This window comes from Onychomys torridus, chromosome 2 (assembly GCF_903995425.1).
Source record: "Onychomys torridus chromosome 2, mOncTor1.1, whole genome shotgun sequence".
Taxonomy (NCBI): domain Eukaryota; kingdom Metazoa; phylum Chordata; class Mammalia; order Rodentia; family Cricetidae; genus Onychomys; species Onychomys torridus.
This window is the reverse complement of record NC_050444.1, coordinates 36573563-36595721: the sequence shown is the minus strand read 5'-3', so window position 1 is coordinate 36595721 and position 22159 is coordinate 36573563. Positions and strand designations below refer to the sequence as shown.

At 42.2% G+C, this 22159-nt stretch overlaps 1 protein-coding gene across 1 annotated transcript in view; it reads right to left on the bottom strand.

Moving 5' to 3' along the window:
• The window catches only part of Slco5a1 (solute carrier organic anion transporter family member 5A1), a 157994-nt gene that overhangs the window by 7268 nt on the left and 128567 nt on the right, over positions 1-22159 (bottom strand). The window contains exons 5-8 of the mRNA XM_036178530.1: positions 20330-20392; positions 18379-18577; positions 4219-4378; positions 2264-2505 (exon numbers count right to left, since the gene is read on the bottom strand). Coding sequence (XP_036034423.1) covers positions 2264-2505; positions 4219-4378; positions 18379-18577; positions 20330-20392 — 664 coding nt within the window. The remainder of the gene's footprint in view (positions 1-2263; positions 2506-4218; positions 4379-18378; positions 18578-20329; positions 20393-22159) is intronic.

Here is a 22159-nt window from a genome sequence, read left to right as displayed (position 1 = left end):
GGAGAAGGAGAAACAGTTTAAAACAGTGGCTCCAAGAAAATGCCAGTAAAATCGAGCCTGCCTTAGGCAGAGCCATATACTAGGACACTTTCCCAAACTATTTAATCCACTAGAATGTAGCAACAGTCACCAACCAAGACTCCCTGAGTAAATCACAGATGAGACATGTCTCCACCAGAGGCTGATGAATTCTGTTTCTATGTGAATAATGGAGAAGGAGCAAGACTCTTAGCTGAAGAGATGGGGGCTCCTCTAAATGAGCACCCCAAATCCCTTCTACTAAGAAAAAAATTGTAAACATTTATCCTAACCATTGTAGTCTCTTATTCTCTTTCTCTGTCTATCAGAATGTTCCAGAATTGAAGGTGTATCCAATGAAAATCATTTTCATAATTCCTACGAGATGGGAGGGGGGAGTATGTCCTAGCTAATTTTATGTCAACTTGATACAAGCTAGAATCTCAAAGGAGGGAACCTCAATTAAGAAAATGCTTCCATAAGACCTGGCTGTAGGGCATTTTCTTAATGGTTGATGTGAGAGGGCCCGGCCCATTGTGAATGGTGCCATCCCTGGGCTGGTGGTCCTGGGTGACAAAACCATGATGAACAAGGAGGTAAGCAGCACCCCTCTATGGTCTCTGCATTAGCTCCTGCCTCCAGGTTCCTGCCCTGTTTGAGTTCCTGTCCTGACTTCCACCAATGATGGGCTATAATGTAGAAGTGTAAGCCACATAAAGCCTTCCCTCCCCAACTTGTTTTTGGTCATGGTGTTCCATCGCTGCAATAGAAACCCCAAGTAAGACAAAGTAAAAACAGAAATTGCAGGCACACTCGCATGCACATTCACATGTACACACACATAAATGAAAAGCCAGAGAAATAAGCTTATTCAAGCCATATTCCCCTTCACCTAAAATTGATGTTCTAAATAATTGTCATGTGGAAGGAAGAGTGGAACCTATTGATTGTGCAATTAGCAGAGATTAAAAGACTCTTCTTCAGAGATTTGCTGTTAGAGGCCAACTCATAAATTGCCATGCTAGAACACTTCGGAACATTTGTAAAGTGAGGTGGCCCTTATATAGTCTACTTAACACTTTTTATAGAATTACAGTGGGAAAGAGCGAGATGTTTCAGATAAGTGGATTTACTAATGGGCCACACAATTTCCACATGATGGAGTACTTTGTGCTTTTGATCTCATCCACAGCAGATCTAGGTGTGGGATGAGAAATACTTCCAGGCCCAGGGCCCTTACTGTCTTTTCCTCATATTCCAATTCATAGCAGTTGGCCAGCTCTGCATGCATGGTTACGCCATCAACATCTCCTGATCATGAATAAGCCCATAGGCCTTCCATCCCTGCTTTTTCCATTCAGGAAATGTCTCTCTCAGCGTCCAATGAGAAAGAAACGAGAGTGTGTGAGAGGTACAGGCTACTCACTCTCAGTGAGCAGGTGCTTCTGGCCAGGTAGCCAGCACTATCACCTTGGAAAAACCAGGAAGAAGAGCAAGAATGGACTTTCTTCCTCCTGTGTCACTGAGCCACATCCCTGCTCTCTTCTAGCTCTTCAGGCTTTACCACAGTAACCCCTCCTACCTCTGCCCACCACAGCCTATAGCAAATAGATCTGAATGTAACAGAACCAAAGTAGCTTCCATGTCCTCTCCTAGAGGAAAAAAAAAAAAAAACCCAGGATCTGCAATACAGCAATGAAACCGCAGCCTGACTGGCAGCTCACATTTCCAAGTCTATCCTGTCCTTGATTCAGCTCCAGGACTTTATACAATAGGAAAATTAATGAACTCAGCATTTTGAAATGCAAACCCAGCATAATCCCTCATTGATCCCAGAGGTGCAGTATTAACCACCCATGAGGCTGGAGATGATACCCTTTGCAATATTCACTATCTAGCCACTTTGCCAAACTATTTCCACCCACCGCGAGGGTCTGGCTTCTTGGAGCTAACCCAGAGATGGCCTTCAACTCATGATGTCTAACCTCATAGCTCAAAGACTTCAGACACTAAAAGCACTGGAAAGAAAGCTTGGTAAATAATAGGAATAGAGCCCATCTGAAAAAAGAAACTTCTAGAACAGGCAATGTCTCAGCCATCTTTTTCTCTCTGGTTTAAAGCTCTCCCTGAAACCGGCAGGAACTGTGGGGTGCCCTTGTGGGAGCTGCTCTTACTATCCGCTGGGTTGCTTAGCTTCAGTCGTCCTACAGTGCGCTCTGCAGCATTTGCTGGGTGCTGTCCTTACCTGAGTGTTACTATAATGGCTGATGGTTGGGCACAGGCTGTGATGAAGGTAACTATGAAAAGGAAGACCAAGAAGGGGATGAGGGTATTGCAGGTGCGTTTGCACTTCCCAGACACAGCGTAGCCGTTCTCATTGAGATAGGTTTTCACAATGACCACGCGGAGCTGGCTGCGCTGACCCACCGTGGGCGGGGTGATCACTTGTCGGCTTTGGACGCAGGCGCACTCTGTGTAATTCCGAACCTGAGTAGCAAAGATTAATGGTATGCCAATCAAAATAAAATGTGGAGGTGGAAGGCTGACAAAGTCAAAGTGTTTTAAAAAAAAAATCTTAAGATTTTTAAATGCACAATATTGTACACAAAACACTTGGTTTCTTAACAGCAATAAAGGGTCAAAGTTTGCCTTAATAACATCAAAACCTGCTGGCCAGACGGTTTAAACCTAAACTTCCCCCGAGAAGCTTTAAACACTCAGTTCTGTGACATTTACATGCCATGTGCTCATTTGGGGTCATAAATACACATGGCTTTGATTGCTGTTGAACCTGTAGACTTTCCAGTTAGGGAAGCCCCTAAACCAGGAGCCAGTTCGATTTTTATTTGTGCTCACTAGAGGGCCTAACACAAGTGTGAGCACACAGTGAAACCTAAAATAAACATTGGTTAAACTCCTAACACAAGTGTGATCGCTTCAGACACACCAAGCGATGTGTAGTGACGTGGCCTCGGAATGATGGCTTCAGTACCAATGATGATGAACTTGCCTTTGTCTATTCCAATTTAAACAATCTCAGTCCCTTCAACAGGCTAGTGTCCTCCACGAGTATGAATGGAGAATTCATCCCTCCAGTCTGTACTGTAGCCTGGGCTCTGTAGTGCTCTGGACTCTTGACAGACCCCGGCTGTCTAAAAACCCCCGCTATGCCCAACATCACTTGTTCTTTTCCCCCTCACACACATCCATGAGTCCCTGTTGATGTATGATATGCCGTTAGAGGGCGTTGAAGACAGCAGAGCACAGGAGACAAGTCTTTGCCGGTAACTTCTCAAACTTCTACTGAACACAAACACAATGATGAAAGTGACACTCCTCTTGGTGGTGTGTGCTTGGTACCCAAACAAGCTGACAGATATTAATGTGCTCAAGTATTTCTCTGCCTAGTATCTTACTTGTGTCCTATGCAATAGTCATTTCCAATTTATCCTTTGGTTCCAAACTCAGAAAACAAAATTGGTACCCCCAAAGTCCAGGTCAACGGTGTAGTCTCTAAAATCTGCACAGAATGGGCAAATGCATTTTAATCTTTAAACTAGGGCAATTGCCACCAATCTGTTCTCATGCCAACAGCTAAACTGAGCTCAGTAAAGAATAGAGTAGAATATAAAAACCTTCTCCCACAGTATTAAAGCCTATTTATAATTCTCAGGGAAGAGAATTCTCAAAATAGACTATTCTTCAGCTGACAGGAATATCTTTACTCTGCAAGTTAAGGGGGCGGGGAGAGGGGGGGGACTGACATAGAGTCTTATGAAAAATGGGCATCACCCACCTTCGCAGACACCAGTTAGAGGACCAGCCCCCACAGTCTCTAGTCTCCTTTTTCAGCACCAATTCTAGTCACTTTGACCTTCAAATCTGTTACAAAGACCCTGCCAGAGGACCAAATGGGAAGCCCGGGATCCAACCTTATCAAGTTTCCCTGAGTTGGCACGGAATGTCAAATAGGATTCAGCTGATGAGGACCAGAACTGTACACCCAGATTCTCCCAGCACCCCTGACAACAGTGATAGCCCTGCACAATTTGCCTCTCATGCGGTGTTTTTCCGAGTTACTTCAAAGGCTATTTGGAGTCTCATGAACAAGGGAAACTGAAGTCATCATGGGTGCTTGTGAGTCCCATCACATCCTTGATGTTGAGTTAATTAGAAGAGAGACTTCTGGAGTATACTCACCCCTGTGCTAAGATTGCCACTGTTAACACAGCCAGCCAGGCACGGGTTGAAGTATGTGATTCCATCTGATCCGCAGACTGGCTCATATTCATGTATTTTACAACCACAATTAACATTGCAGCTTCCTGTCAGATTCCTATGAGGCATGGTGAGTGAAGGTCTGAGAGAGAGAGAGAGAGAGAGAGAATGAAAAAATCAAGCAAGGCTGAGAATGAAACTAAATGAAACTAAAAAGAACATTCTTGGTAGCAAGCAAATTTGCTTTAGAGACGATATTCCCATGAATGAAGCTTATGGTACCATAAAGTAGTCGCCCTCTATAGTCATTTCCATAAACTTGCAACAAAATGTAAAGAAAGTATTTCTGTCTTCATTAGAATAGATGAAATTGATTTAAAATCAAACTATCTGCCCTGCCTCAATCTCGCTGTCTGCTTTGATTCAACAGACTGACCTCATGTCTGAGTTAGTGACATGAACCCCCTCAGAATTCCTCACCAGGAAACACTTGGTTCTGTGTCTTAACAAGTAGGAGTCATGATTTATTTCATTTTACTTTGGACCTGCTGGGAACTAAACCCAGCAATTCAGGCATACTAAGCCTGAACTCTAGCACTGAGGTACATACCCACCTTAGTTTATTTATATATATAAAATACTTATACAAATTTGTGAGGTATATGTGCTGTTTCAATACACATATACATTTCATAATGATCCAATCAGATTAATTGCCATATCTTTCATCTCAAAATTGACTGAGTTTTTGAACTATAAAATAGAGAAAATGTGTTTCATTACTGATTTTTTAAAATCATGTGAGCACATAGACATAAAATCCATCCATTAGCCACAGTTGCCAGTGTAAGTTCCTTTTATCAAAGACTTGACTTGTTCCAGAATAATTTACCAAAGGAATACAATAATTCTAGAAAGCCAAGAGGAAGTGATTTGCAAAGGTGACTGGTTAGGAACCCTGTCACTAGTTTGACAGAAATAACCAAAGAAGAAAGATTAAGCAGAAATCACTAGAAATGCCCAGGTGCAATTCACAGTCAAGCATGATGGGCATGTTTCCCCATGAAGTCACAGTGCCGGATACAAAGAAATGATGCACTCTGAAAGTTCAAGAAAAATCCATGAACCATAAAGATAAAGGGAGAAATACAACATGGAAAGGCACAAAGGTGGAGAGGGGGTGCAAAATGGCAGTGAAAGAGGGGCAGGCAGGTTGGGGGAGGCACACAAGAACAAGATTGACTCTGAAAAGCTCAAAACCAAGGCAGTATTACTAGACACATGTAATCCTTCTCATGCAGTGCTGGTAAAATACTGTTTCTAAAGCTAACTAGGTCAGCAAGGGCAGATGTAATAGGTTTGACTGTAAGCTCAAAGAGGTGGCACCTGGGAGATGAAAGATAATGAAGCTGGAGTCACTAAGTGATGTCTCAAGAGGCAGTACTGGTTGGAAATGTAGCTCACCATCAGATTTAAATCAACTTTTAGATATTGTTTGAAGATAGAGTAGGGGAAGGTGGTCAGTCTCACTATGCAATGGGTTTATTTAAAGTCTTAAGCCATGATTCGCATAATAAATCCAACTCTTTGGACCATAAGATGATTAAGACACACCTGTGAAGAATACACATCACTAGCCGCAGGGGCAAGCCAAACATATCACTTAATTAAACTGCAGGGAATGTGATCTTGAACTGGGAACAGATCAGGCTATCAGCTAAAGTTCCTGGGATCTTTCATAGGGAAAGCATATCAACTTCTTAAATCTGAAGTTCCCTTTACATTTTCCTTTTACTTTATTGTGGTTAGAACACTTTAACGTTAGATCTAACCGCTGGACTTGAGGGGTGCTGGTTATCAGACATACTAAATGGATGCTCTACTGGACCAGACCCTCAGCCCATCACTTAACATTTTAAGTGTTCTCTCCTTTATCTCTTTACTTACTTTATAGAATAAAACTTACAATGTGGGCACGATGGCACACCCCTTTAGCACTGGGCAGGCAGAGGTGAGCAGATCTCTGTGAGTTCAAGGTCAGCCTGGTCTCCATAGCACATTCCAGAGAAGCCAGGGCTATACGAAGAGACCCCATCTTTAAAAGAGAACGATGTGCCATAGGAGGCCCTTTCTGAACAGAAACAGAGGAGGAGTGGATTGAAGGAAGGGCAGAGGGGAGAAGGGAGGGAATAGGAAGAGAGGAAGGAGGGGAAAACTGTGGTCCAGGATGTAAAATAAATAAATAAAATGTTTAAAAAAGAGAAAGATGTGTAAGTCTAAATAACAGATAAAAAACTAAAGTTACTAAGGTAGCCAACCACATACTATTGAGTGGGTTGTATGGAGGAAGAAAACCACCAAAGTCAACAAGGCTCTCCCTTTCCCTACACTCGGTAAGCAGCATACCCAAGAGGCCCTGTCACTCAAAACTGTGCACGCTCATCCATTCTCGGAGTATCTTCCCAGAAACAGCAGGGAAGCCCCAAAAATTCTCCATGAAAACTGAGTGTTTCTTTCGCTAATTCACAAATGTCACTGAAATTGTTATGCAAAATGCTGGGATACCTGAGTCCCTCTGCAATGTCCAAAGCTCCGGAATAGGATGATCATTCTTGAATGATCACAGTCAGATGAGGGGTACCAAAAACCACAGATTGAGAAAACTAAAATGTGTATTTATATGGAGTTCTTGCTAGATTCAGCAACACGGAGTAGCATTCCTCAGCACAGGCAGAGACCTGGTATCTACTTGCCTTCCAGAAGAGTAAATGGACTTGCTTTCCATGATCTCAAGGAAAGAGAGCAGAAACAAGAAAGAAACACACTAAGTGCGTCAAGTCAACCTCTGTAAGGAATGTGAGTCTCAAATCGTCCTCCTCGTAAAAACGATGAGTCTTTGTCTAACAATAGCTGAATGCTCTAAACTGGAGGCTGGGATTGGAGGGGGTGACATCCCACTTTCTCCCTTCTGTGCTACTTTCATTTTTCAACATGCTGAGATTGGCATTTTCATCAGTTTTCCTCAGAAGGAAGGGAAGATACAACAATATTGGATCGTGCATGTGCGTGTGCGTGTGTGTGTTGGTGGTGGATGTCACACAGACAGACAACAGTGAAGTTAATACTTGACTTTGAAAATAATGCTGTTTTAGATAAGACAGCTTGTGTGGAAAGTGGGATAGAAACCTCATTTTCTCACTAACATGGAGCTAGCTGCCCACTAAAAAAAAAAAAAAAAAAAAAAAAAAAAAAAAAAAAAAAAAACAGAGATCAAAAAAAAAAAAAAAAGACTTGGGGAAAGGGATTAAAAAGGAAGCCTCCTTAGGAGTTTGGAGAAGGAAGCTGATGGTGACTAGGAAAATGGATTGTTCAGCAAAGATGAGGGCCTGCTAAGGTTGGAACTCATGAATTTGTTATGGAGCCAATCAGCACAATTATATAATTCCCCCTGGCGATGCTAGGGGACTAGAGGCAGTTGATTCGGGGTTGGCGGGACAGGGTGGTATTAGGCAAGGGCTTTAGAAGACATGAGGGAGAGTCTGGCTTCCAGACCTTCTAAAGATACATTTAAAATAAAAACAGACTAGAGTTGAAAGGAGTAAAGCCACACAGTGTTGAAGACATAGAAAGAGTGACTGACACAGAAGCCTTTGGACTAGAAAAGCAGTTGAACATTTTAAGCAGAGTTTTCTGTGCCATCCCAGTGGAAGCATAGAAGACAGTGATGAGAGTAATGTAGATTACAATGGCCTGACTGAAGATGGGGAAATATTAGTAAATGGCCTAGAGACTGCTGCTCTTGTGATATTTTGGAGAAAAATGTGGCTGCTTTTTGCCCTTGTTCTCCCTACCCCCACCAAAAAAAAAAAAAAATCTGTCTGAAGCTAAATTGGAGAGTTTTGGATTAACGGCATTGGCAAAGGAGATTTCAAGAGAGCCTAGTATTGACCTTGTCTTGTGATTATCAGTGATCACTCTTATGCAGATCTACAACAAAAAGGAACAAGCTTAGCAAGGAAAATGCACAGTTTGAGAAGCAAAGGAATACCAGGAAATGAAGACAAATGTTCCAGTGCTCAAGGAGATAAAAGGTTTAAAGAAAAGTGTGATGTTAAATGGAATAGATGGAGTGGTGACATCAGAGCAAGACCCTACCCATCTAAACTTCCAATGTGTGAAAAGGAATTAAAGAAATGCTTAAGTGGTGAATAAAACCATCAATAACAGAAAACTGATGCGAATGTAATTGAACAATGAGGCCAAATTCCAGCCCCATCGAGCAGCATAACTTGACAGCTTCAGCCACATGGCTCTGGCTTTAGAGTCAAGGATACAAGAAAGGGATCGTGGAATCTCCCTTCATGGCTAGGAAAACCTGCTGAGGCCAGGGATGTGTCAGGGGTGTCCTGCATGGAGGCACAGAGAGGCCATTGCATGAAGCTATGAAAGTGAATTGTGTTGAAGGTCCCAAGATGTTGGAGATGTCAGAGTTGTGTGATACCTGCAAAAGAAAGCTGCAAACTGGGTGTGAAACCAGCCCAAGAGAGAAAAATGTGTTGTAGTCAACAAAGCTGCATGGAGTTGGAAATCTGAAGAATTCTTTGACATCAGACATGGAGATATAGAATTTGGAACTTTCCCTGCTGGTTTTTGGTCTTGCTTTGGTCCAATATTTTCTTATTATGCTTTTTTTTTTCTTCCTTTTGAAATGATGATGTATATCTTGTGCCATTATATGTTGGAAGTACGTGTTCTGCCTTTTTATTTTGACCTTACAAGGGATTACAGTTAAGAGATTGCATGAATCTCAGAAGAGACTTTGAACTCTGGATTTTTAAACCATGTTGAGGCTGTGACAGACCATGGAGACTTTTTATGTTCAACTAAATGCATGTTTGATTATAATATGGCTACAAGCCTGTGGGGGCCATGGAGTGGAGTGTGGTGGTCTGAATGAGAATACCCCCATAAACTCACGTATGTGAATGCTTGTCACCAGGGAGCAGACTCATTTGCAAGAACTAGAAGGATTAATAGGCATGGTTTGGTTGGAGGAAGTGTGTCACTGAGGGTAGGATTTGAGGTTTCAAGAGCCCATGCCAAGCCCAGAGTCTTTCTCTGCCTATGAATCAGGATATAGCTCTCAGCTACTATTCTAGCACCTACCTGCATGTCACCAGGTTTCCTGCCATAATAATGGTGGACTAGACCTCAGAAACTATAATCAAGTCCCAGTTAAATGCTTTATCTTATAATAGTTGCCTTGGTCATGTTATCTCTTCATAGCAATATAAAAGTTACTAAGACAAAGTCAAAAATGGATAAACATATAGAAGGAATAAATTTCTTTAAGTTTGGGGGGGAAAGATGTGTTTAACTAAAAAGGTTCGTTAAATGGGCATCATAATGAATGAACAAAATGCTTTGGAGATATGCAGCCAGCCATCCCCTTACCATCTAATCCACATCAAACCACTCACCCACCATACACCCCCCATCAATCCACCCAACCACTCATCCATCCCCTCATCCATCCATCCATTCATGCAACAAAACACCATGCACTGTTTTAAATATGAGAGACACAACTATTACATAGATGACAACACAGCTTGTCTCGAGGACTTAGAACAAGAAGGTAAGTGCAAGGGAATTAATCAAACGAGATGGTTTTAGACTGCTGAATGTTATAGGGAAATGAGGAGTGCTGTGGGGCATAGAGATATGAAGTAGGAATTTGGGTGGCTATGACAAAGCTATACCCGGAAGAAGCCAAGGGCCTTCCAGAGGATAAAGCCAAGGCTTAATGATATTGGCTTTTGAATATTAGCCATTTCCTGCTATGAATTTCTTGTGTGCTATTGTAGCTTTTCCATTCCTAAGAACAGTATGCTTGATCATTCACTGGACACAATTTCCCCTATACAATTAAAGTATTTGTATAACTTTCTCCAACTGTGCTAACAACAGACACAGTCAAGATCCCTAATTTCAGGCCTTTTTATAATTATTGTCATTAGCAACTTCTGGCCAGGACCTTCTCTGGATGAAAGTATTTTATCTGAGATACCTCCCAGACTTTCTAAGAACAGACTTAAGCATCCAGACTATCTGTTTGAGAAGGCCTGGTGGATGTACTAATTATGCTTAACCTTCCCCTTTCCAAATATCTCTAGTTTTAGATCTACCTTTAACAATTAACTCAGAACTAAAGAGTTTCAACTTACAGGTACATCAAGCTGGGACACAGGTTACCTAGCTGTACTTCCCCCCACCCTGCCAGAAAATGGCAGCAGAGATAGCTTGGACAGATAAGGGACCAAAAGGAAAAAGAAGGTAGTTTTATTTTTACCCATGACTTAGTGACATATAGATTCTTAACATTTTAACTAACCACTTCTAAGAATATAGTTTGAGCACATAAAATCCCTTTGCTTAGATATTAACCAAATTTAGACTTTAGTTGATTCATTTCCCCATTAGTCACTTCCCTTTTGGGTTGTAGATGATGGCTGATAATTACTGCTCTTTTGTGTGGATCTTATTGCCCCTCCTTTTGACTTTGAGGGAATTCAAGCCTGGTGACCTTTCCTTAGCCAGAGCATTACTACTGCATGAATATATAACTATAAATCTCAGAGACTTAAGGAGAACTAGATTGGAGGAGAACTAGATTGGAGGACTAGAAGAGGAAACTAGAAGAATGAGATGGAAGATGAGGAAGAACAAGATGAGAAATAAGGAGATGGGAGAGGAGCTGAGGTGGGAAAGAATTAGATGGATGAGAACATAGATGGGGCAGAACTAAGATGAGAGAATTAAGATAGCACTTAGAGGGGACAGCAGAAAAATGTAGAGAGAAATCAGGCAAGAAAGGAGCTAGGCATGAGAGCAGAATAGAAGCTGTGTAGAGGGAGAACTGACTCAGAAGAACAAAGTAAATGGACTAAAGAGTTTCGTGTACATAGATTTATTCAAGTATCTCTCAGATTAATCAATCCAACATTGACAGCATCTCTTCTGGAACTCTGGGAGAAGGCTATCAAGTGGCTAGACCCCAATAGTCTTTGATAGAGGAGGAGTCATGTGACCAAAGTGAAAAGAGAGACATCTTGGTGAGGAAGTGACATGGCCAAAAACTGAACAAAGGATCAGTTTGGTCTACATTTCAGTTTTGTCACTTATAAATTCAGGATAATAATAGTACCTGCCTGACAGTATTGTGAGTTCTCCTAAATTGGTACTGTATGTAAGAGACAAAGAAGAATGCTTGGCATGCTCCAGGGTGAGAGCTGACTATGCTTCGTATTTGTACTAACAGTATAGAAATGCCCAAACACATTAGCACATAATAACAAAGCTCAGAAAATCAAATGTCAAATGCAATGTTTTGAGTATAAAACAGTAAAAACAAACAAACAAAAACAAAAAAGCAAAGCACATGTTCTTAGTGTTAAATATAAAGAAATTTTGGAGGGATACATAAAACCAAATGAAAATATTGATCAAGTGTGGTTACACACATCTATAATCCAGTACTTGGGAGGCAGAAGCAGAGAGAGGGTCTCTGTGAATTTGAGGCCAGCCAGGACTACATAGTGAGCCCTTATCTCAAGAAGAAAAAGAAGCAGACTGTGGTAAGGGAGAAGGAAGAAGAAGAGAAGCAAAGAAAGAAAGAAAGAAAGAAAGAAAGAAAGAAAGAAAGAAAGAAAGAAAGAAAGGAAGGAAGAAAGGAAGGAAGGAAGGAAGGAAAAGAGAGAGTGGGAGAGAAAGAGAAAGAAGGAAACAGAATATAGATTATAAAAAGATAAAGAAGAAACTAACATTAGGAGGATTAAATGATGAGTGGTGTCTTAGGGTTCTGTTGCTTTGAAGAGACACCATGACCATGGCAACTCTTATAAAGGAGAGCATTTAATTGGGGCTGGCTTACAGTTCAGAGGTTCAGTCCATTGTCATCATGATGGGAAACATGATGGCATGCAGGCAGACATGGTGTTGGAGAAGGAGCTGAGAGTTCTACATCTGGATCCACAGGCAGCAAGAAGAGAGTGAAACACACCAGGCCTAGCTTGAGCGTCTAAAACCTCAAAGCCCACCTACAGTGACACACTTCCTCCAACAAAGAAAGCCACACTTCTTTCAACAAGGCTACACCTCCTAATAGTGCCACTCTCTATGAGCCTATGGGGGCCATTTCCTTTCAAACCACCACAAGGGGGATGGAAGGACAAGTAACAGAGGAAATGAGGAGAAGCAACTAACACCAAAGGCCTTTTGAAAAGAACATCAGAAGCTCCTATTGTAGATGCTTCCTAAAATCTATACATAGATGAAAGAATTTAAATGAAATTGCCATATAATGGGGAAGACAGTGCCCCAAGTAAACACTTTATGCCACCCAATAAAACCTCCAGTTACATAGTCGCATCTTGTTGAGTCATTGGCCAAACAAGCCCCATAGACATCCTCCCCCAAAATATCACAGGCTATTGTCAAGGCTATTGGTTGTTCTCCACAATCTGATGGTAAGGCCCTGTTGCTAAAGATACCACTTACTTATGTATTGAACATGGAGAGATCTAGCTGTTGTCCAACTACAACCTTCTATAGGAAACCATGGCCATGCCTAACAGTGACTTTGAAATCTTCAAAAAGATGACAGGATCCCACAATGATGATTTCACAAGGACTATGGTAAAGCCATTAAGCTGATTAACACCATGGAAAGATCGGCTTTGGACTACAAACTACTCAGGACAATTTGAGATGGCTAGCTGAGATGATCCAGCCTGACAGACTACTTGAACAAGGACTTGAAACAAGCCCTGCACTTTCTCATTATGCAGCAGCTGGACAAATGATACAGGACTTGACAATTAACCCAAAAATAGAGTTTTTGTTTAAAAAAGAAAAAGGAGAATATAGACAAAAGGTAGATTATTGAATTTATTATGAAAAGAAAAAAGAGAATATGGATATGATAAGATAAAAAGGGAGACTATGGAATCTACTTTTAAAAAGGAATTACTTGTTTAAATAGGATAAGTAATGAAATTTTTTTTGTTTGAGTTTATCAAATGTTAATGGACTAGACATCATTAATGTAATCTTGACTGTGTATATTGTATATACATATTGGATATGATTTTTCTTGTATTAGTTATAACCTTTTTTAATTTTAGACAAAAACAGGGGAAATGTGGTATTGTGTTCCCCACAATATTGTGCACCCTAATAAATTTATCTGGGGTCAGAGAACAGACAGCCACTAGAACAGAGCCAGAAATGGTGGCTAGAAAATGGGTCAGAGCAAGCCATAGCAGAAGTTGGGCGGTGGTTGGTGCACGCCTTTAATCCCAGCACTTGGGAGGCAGAGCTAGCCGGATCTCTGAGTTCAAGGCCACTTTAGAAACAGCTAGGCTTGGTGACTCAGCCTTTAATCCCAGAAATCCAGCCTTTAATCCCAGGGAGTGATAGCAGAAAGCAGAAAGGTATATAAGGGCTGAGGACGAGGAATTAAGTTAGTTAAGCATTTGGCTGGTTAAGCTTTTAGGCTTTGGAGCAGCATAGTTCAGCTGAGACCCATTCTGGATGAGGACTCAGAAGCTTCCAGTCTGATGAAACAAGACCAGCTGAGGAACTGGTGAGGTGAGGAAGCTGTGGCTTGTTCTGCTCCTCTGATCTTCCTGCGTTCACCCCAATAACTGGCCTCTGGTTTCATCTTATTAACAAGACTTGTTTAAGATTCCCACCACAAGCTTCACCCCTACTGACTAGCACTCATGGTGCTGGAAGGTACTCTGCATGTTACCAGAGATGAAAAGTAATCATCAATAAACCCTGTGACCTAAAACAGCAATCTGCCTGCACTGGTGCAATAGTGACGTAAAAGTCATGGGAGGAATCATTTTAAAGTTGAATTGGAAGGCCCACTCCATAAGAAGCAATCCATTCCTGACACCGCTAAAGTGCCCAAGAATCTGACACTAGATAGGTCATGGGCCTAAGGGAAAACTAACTACTATGATTCTGCTAAAGGAAAATAGCAATAAAATTACTCCAAATGACATACTGCTATACCCATAGATGAGGGTCTTACTCAGCCCTCAGCAGAGAAGCTCCTTCTTGCAGTAGATGAGAGCTAACACGGAGACTCACAGCTGGACAGTGTGCAGAGTGTGAGACTTTGGAGCACTCAGTCCTAAATGAGATGTCTTCCTCAAACGCTCCCCTCAAGGCTCATGGAAGAGGAGGGAAGGGAAGGCTACGTGGAAGAGGAGGCAGAGAGATTTTAAGATCCAGAAGTTGATGGATTACTAATAGCATCTTCCCAACACAACAGGGATTATACACATATGAACTCACAGAAACTCATACAGCAGGCACAAAACAGACAAAATCCCAGCACCCAGAAGAAGAAGTGGACACAAAGGTCCTAAACCAAGAAGCTATTTGCAATTGCTACCTGCTGGGAAAAGGAAATCATTTTCCCCCAGGGAAGTCTCACTGGGTATATCAACTGCTATCCAGGGCAAGCCCGTGCCCGGTAGTTGAACAACATAAACTGAATTCCATGATGTTTATTTTTATGAAATTTTTGGTTTGTTCTGGTATTTTTGTCTTATGTTTTGTTTGTTATAATTTTTTAAGAGAGAAAGAACATGAAGTTGGGTGAGAAGGGAGGGTGGGGAAGACGTGGGAGGGTTGGAAGAGGGGAAACATAATGGAAATGCATTCTATGAGAAAACAAATGAAATAAAAGAAAAAATACTACATAGTTGGCTTCAGTTTGGAGAACTGAGGAGAAGTGGGAGGACTCAGGTGAAAGCAAAACATTTCATAAGTGTGATGGGGTTTTGGTGGGGGTGCAGGTTCCTGCGTGTGCATGTATGTGCAGATGTGTGTGCATGCGTGTTCATGTGCTGCTCCTCCTCAGGAACTTTCCATCTGGATTTTTGAAATGGTCTCTCATTAGCCTGGGACCCACCAACTAGAGTGGAGTCGCTGGCAGTCACAGGCATCAGCTCACGTCCACCTCCCCGGCACAGGGACTGCAGGTGTGTACCACCACATCAGGTGTTTTTACATGGGTTCCAGGGATCAAACTTAGTTCCTCCAGCTTTACTGAGCTACCTCCCCAGCCATTAAGAACAACTCACTTAAAGAAAGAAAACTTAATTAATACAATAAGTATCCCCTCATCTTCTGTAATCAAAACGTCATGGAGGTCACTCTGTGGGATCAAAAGAGACACAGATAAAGGTGACATCCTGTGCTTTCCACCCACTAGCTGCAGTTGCAGAGACAAAGCAGATGGGAGGGAGACCCAGTGTGGGCAAGGTGTGGGGCAGGATTGCTGTGGATATCGCTCTGTGTAAATAAAGTTCTGATTGGCCAGTGGCCAGGCAGGAAGTATAGGCGGGACAAGAGAGAAGAGAATTCTGGGAAGTAGAAGGTTGGAGAGAGACACCGCCAGCCGCTGCCATGAAAAGCAACATGTAAAGACACCGGTAAGCCACAAGCCATGTGGCAAAGTATAGACTAACAGAAATGGGTTAATTTAAGATAGAAAAGGTAGATAACAAGCAGCCTGCCACGGCCATACAGTTTGTAAGCAATATAAGTTTTTGTGTGCTTTCTTGGTTGGGTCTGAGTGACTGTGGGACTGGCGGGTAAGAGAGATTTGTCCTGACAGGGCCAGGCAGGAAAACTCAAACTACAAATGGCGCCCAATGTGTTGGCAAGAGTTTCCACCTAAAACCTGAGAAAAAAGATTCTAAAACAGAGCTAAAAACAGCTTCCTAGTTGTCTCTCTCAAGTTAGTGGCAGCCTGCAGGTTTGAGCTACTATGGCGGCTTCCTCGCATGTGCGTCTGACCTGCAGTGTGGCGGGAATGAAGAGTCTACAAGCGGCACTTTACTCTGCTGCATGGTAGATTTAGCCTTTGCTAGTTTAAAAAAAGAAAAAAAAAAGTTTCTGGGCTATGCACTGCTTTGATAGAACTGCTTCTGATAGTTGATGGTACACATGGCTCCAGACCCAGAGCTGGCGGTAAACTGTACCACCGCCATGTTGGGAAGTTGAGGTGGGCGGAGCCAGCAGCCACAGTGGTGTTTCAGTCTTACAAAGATGGATATTACACAGAGAATCTGGTTTGTCTTATCTTTGGGATTTTTAACTGCAGAAAAAGATTTGATCATAAAACCTGTTGAGTTAAACAAATATGTAAATTTTAAAGGTACCTTGACTTCAAAATTTGGATATAAGGATATGTTGCTTTGGAAAGGAGTCTCTGCTTTTGTTTCCACAGAAAGCCAGAGGCTGTGGATTTGTTCCAGATTAAGATACATCAGGTTTGATCAGCCAAGACCACCTGAAAGGTCTCCGATGACACCAAAGCCCAGATGATCCAACATCCAGAATGGTTTCAAGGCAACTGGCTCAGAGGTTCACCCTCACGGACTACTCCATAATCCTAAAATTTTCTTTGTGTTCCCATAAGATACAGCGCCCCCCCTCCAGCAGGAAGTAGTAAGAGAAACTACGCCCAAATTCCCAGCTGGCTTTGGAGATGAAATTGGCTCACTCCTTCTCTAAACCCAGACATATTGCTAAAAGAAAAGGTTAAGAGATTCTTGTGTCCCAAATTAGAAGAGCCCTCTGGTGTGGGACAGAGAAAAACCAATATTTTTCTTTAAAGCAGTTTGATTATAAATGAGATCTCTTTCTAAAGAAGAAAAGGGGATATGATACAGATATAATAGGATGAAAGGGTAGATTAAGGAACTTACATCTAAAGAGCAACAACTTGTTTAAAATGTTTTACATTGGTATAGATTTTAGTCTATTGATACAAACTTAAAGTTAATTTTGTTATACTGTGTGTAAATTTCTAATCATGTTTAAGGTATTATGTTTCTATAGCTCATTTTAAATTGAAATGGATAATTAAAAATAGATTAATAATTAGTCATCTATGATAATCATACTCATAGCCATGTTAGTTAAGTCTTCTAGGTATACACAGAGACAGGTACTCTTCAAACACTTCAAAGGTCTACAGAATATGGCATTTAAAATATTTTTAAAATTTAGACTTTCTGGACAGTGAGACATGTCTGCTCCTGGCAACACCGATTTACTTCAGAGAGGAGAATGGGCATTGAAGACACTTCATATCTTATCTTCACCTTTGCAAAAATAGCCATTTGGGCAAGAAACTGTTCTTGCCTGGACTGCTTGATCAACTGGACATGCAGGACCCATAGAAAGGTGACCACTAAACTTTGTTTGACAAAATGGTCCTTCAGGTTCCTGCTTCGCAGAGGAAACTGCCAGACATTCTACAGGACACTGAGAGAAGTGACCAAGAGACTCTAGCCCTGTGGGCTGAAAACAGATGCCCCAACTTTACAAAGGAACATTAGGTGACTGTCCAGGCTGCCAGCTGTCTCTGTCTACTCTTGCAAGACTCCTGAAAAATGCTTACATCCTTCTCCTGGTTCTCAGGTAATATTATATCCTTCTGAGGTCTTTGATGTGGTGGAAGACTAGATAGTTATAATTTCCTCAATTATGATAAAAGATAAGTTAGATATAAAACCTTAGACTCACAAATATAAGATAGATAGGATATCTTCTTTAATATTGTAACTATAATTCTTGCTTGATAATTGTTTTGTTATATGTAATTTTACTATGTAAAAGTTAAAACCTTCCTTTAAAAAAAAAAAAGAAAAGGGGAAGTGCTGTGGATATCGCTCTGTGTAAATAAAGTTCTGATTGGCCAGTGGCCAGGCAGGAAGTATAGGCGGGACAAGAGAGAAGAGAATTCTGGGAAGTAGAAGGTTGGAGAGAGACACCGCCAGCCGCTGCCATGAAAAGCAACATGTAAAGAAACCGGTAAGCCACAAGCCATGTGGCAAAGTATAGACTAACAGAAATGGGTTAATTTAAGATAGAAAAGGTAGATAACAAGCAGCCTGCCACGGCCATACAGTTTGTAAGCAATATAAGTTTTTGTGTGCTTTCTTGGTTGGGTCTGAGTGACTGTGGGACTGGCGGGTAAGAGAGATTTGTCCTGACAGGGCCAGGCAGGAAAACTCAAACTACACAGGATGGCTCCTCAGAGGTACTTACCCTGTGGTGTAAGGGATGTTTATGCCTCCTAGATTGATGCTTTCGCATCCAACAATAAACAGGGTTGAAAAGCATAGCAAAGACACCCCGCTGCAGATCATTGCTAGTTTGGCGGATTCTCTTGCACCAAGCTTCAATTTTTTTATGATGTAGCCTCCCAGGACGATGCCAACACCAGCACTGGGGACAATGATGACACCTGGGAAGAGGAGGAAGAGGTGTTAATGTACACAGGTGTCCACTGTCACTTGTCTCCTCTAACTGTTCTGTTTGCTTGTTAACACAAAGGTAAAGAATAAGGCTTACTCTAATCCCTAAATATTCAGTGTGTGACTTTACAGTACACTACTTTCAACACACATTGACAAAGGATTCAAATCCAGAAGATACAAAAAATACTTTTACAATGTAATAATTTAAAGACAAATAATTCATGAGAAAAGTGAACAAAATTTAAATTGACTCTTCACCAAAGAGAAAATCCGAATGTCCTAAGCCAATGAAAAGGTACCCCCTCATTGCTTAGGAAGAAACATAGGTTACAACCACAGTGAAATTCCACCACATACCAGTTAGAAGGTAAACATTTTAAAGTTTGGTAATGCCACATGTTGGTCAAGATAAAAGTGCTGGAAACTCTCAAGCAGTGGAGGACCAGAAATGGTAGGAGGTCCAACTTTGAAAAGCAGTTTTTCGTTACCTGGTAGAAATGAAGGTAAACACATCCTGCAACAGGCAGTTCCATCCCAGATTTATCCCCCAAAGAAACGCCTGGTGTATACTAACCATCCTAATAGACCCCAAGTGAAAATAAACCAAATTCCCCATAACAGATACATTACACGTGGAGTATTCCAATCACAAAGCACTAGTAGATAGCAACACAAAGGAAGACATGTAACCAAACACACATAAAGGGGATGACTCTCACAAAGGTGACCCAAGAAAAGAACTGCAACAACATACGCACATGTTCACACCTGCATCAAGTTCAAGAACCAGAAGAACTCAACCGCAATGCTCTAGGATGCACACATGGGTAGTATGAATATAAAGGAAAGGTAGTTACCAGGAAAGCCAAGATATCTGGGCAATGAGTGGTTCAGGACTAGGGGCTCCTGGAGCACTGAAAATACTCTATTCCATAAAGTGGGTCATAGTCATCACCATAGCCTGAACGCTTATGTCTTCCTGAATTCATGTTAAAATCCTAACCCCCAAAGTGTTGGCATTAGAAGAATGAAAACCTCATGAATACCCTTAATGCCCTAATTAAAGAGACCCGAGCATTCCCTGTTCTCTCCATCATATAAGAGCACAGTGAAAATGCCCCATCTATGAGAAACAGACTTTCACCAGACAGCAGATCTGCCAACACCGGAGTTTTGGACTCCTTGCTGCTATAACTGTTAGAAACCAAACCCTCAAGCTCATGAACCACTCTGTGCATGGTAATATTGTTACATCAGCCTGAATAGACTAGGTGAGCCGTATACTTACTCCTTATCTCTAAATTTGGACCACTGAACTACTGGATGTGTTATATTGCATTGCAGAAAAATAAAGACATGGGGTTGGAGAGATGACTCAGTGGTTAAAAGCATGTACTCTTCTTGCAGAGGACCCAAGTTCAATCCACAGCACTTACAATGGGCAGCCCACAACCACCTGTAACTCTAGCCCAGGGAGACCTGGCCCTTCGGACCTTTATTGGCATCTGCATTCACATGTGTGAATGAACACACTTAAAAACTAGTAATAAAATAAATCTTTATTCTAAAAATGAAGAATAAAGACATAGAATGACCCCCCAAAAAAAAACTTTACAAACTAAACGAGAGACATACAGGCTAATAGAAAAAATCTCAGTAAAACAATTCTATGAGGTTCTAGGGAAACACAAGGAGGGGTGAGCTGAGTCTTCCCGGGGGAGATCAGGGAGAATTCTCACCGTGGCAGTTTTCAGCTGCCATACGATAGAATGTCTCTAGTGGATGGACACAGAGAGACCATTCTAAAAAGGGAAATATAGGTGGAGGCATGAGGTCACAGTTGTGGGTATTCATGGCGCTTCAAAATACCAAGAGTGTGCGATGCAAGATGGTGGCAGGTAATGGGGTGCAGGGAGAGAAGCTGGGAAAAAGGAGAGCATAGGAGACCAGGAAAGAAACTCAGATTATGTATCTGAGCAATGAGAGGCCGCTGGAGAATTCTGCGCGGGGTCAGATGAGAGTTACGTGCCATGAAAGCCATTGCTGAAGTGAGATACAAGATAGCATTGATGGAGTGAGAACTTGAGGCTGCTGTGATCAGATGGGTAGTTGCAAGGGTCCAGGTGAGCTGCAGGAAAGCACCGTATGCAGAGAACAATAAATTAATGAAGGAGACTGGGAAGAGTAGGAAAGCTAGTGTGTGGTATCCAGGAACAGGGATGCGAACAGAAGGACGATGTGTAGACGGCAGCTTAGTGATCTCTGCCGTAGACAGGAGTTTGAGGGGCATTGGGGCACACGGGCACACTGGGGCACATGTGGCACACTGGGGCACTGGGGCCTGTGAGCAGAGCAAGCTGAGAGATTTATGTTATAGTTGAACCTGAGAGGTGAGATGTTCTCAGATGATACAAGATGAGAAATGGAGGAAGCCGTCTGAAGAGAGCCGGTGTTCATGGGTTATGACAAAGAGGGGGGCCTGTAAAGGAAGCTGAAAACCAGACACAGGCAAGAGGGAAGCCAGGGGAGAGCAGTGTTGGAAAGGGATCAGAAGTAACCAGGAAATCATGAACAAGCGGGTGTCCACATTGCATGTGAGAATGGTTCCCGTGAACTTCTAAGTAGATATGGTTCTGCACTGTCTTGGGGCTAGTGGTCCAGTTTCTCCATCACTACCACACCACCATCTCTGTCTCTAATAGTTCCATTCCCTGTGTGAGGAGAAATACAAAAGCCAATCCTCCAGGCTGAAGTTACTGTCCTGGATCACCTCCATCCGATCTTGATATCTTCCTTTCCTTTCCTGAGACCCCAGACCCCAAAGAGCCAACACCTATCCCCCAGTGCCCCAGGGGTAGCCTCTGCCTGACACCAGCCCCGGATCCAAAGGCCTAAGTTCTAGAGGAGAAGACCCATGCAACTGCTGGTGTCTGAGAATTCCAGATAAGACAAAACCCCTGCCCCAACCCATTCTATCACTTTGCACTCTCCTGCAAACATGCTAGAGATGTTCTTCGGCATAGAGTGATGCACACACACACACACACACACACACACACACACACACACACACACACACGTGCACATGCACAGACACACTTTGGTGGGCATCTACAGCACCTGGCACTAGTCCCGACATCACACTGCCCACTGCCTGCTGTTTGTTTCTGTCTTTCTGGCAGGTTCTTAAACACACACACACACACACACACACACACACACACACACACACACACACACACTCACTCACTCACATGCTTACATACACACTCAAATACACACATTCATATGCACACACTCACAAACACTCACACACACACACACACACACACACACACACACACACACACACACACGCAGATGCTGACTACCTGTCAGGTATTGCCATAACTACCTTTTCTATAGCAATTCATTTCACTCTAAACTTTTTAAGGATTTCAACAGTCTAGAATCAGAGTTGGTCTCGTAAAGAGAAGAAACTCTTGTTCAGGGCTCAGTTTGATTAGAAGTGGTTTTCCTTCTCAGTGGCTCCAATCCATGGGCATCTGTGGTAGTTTGAATGAGAACGT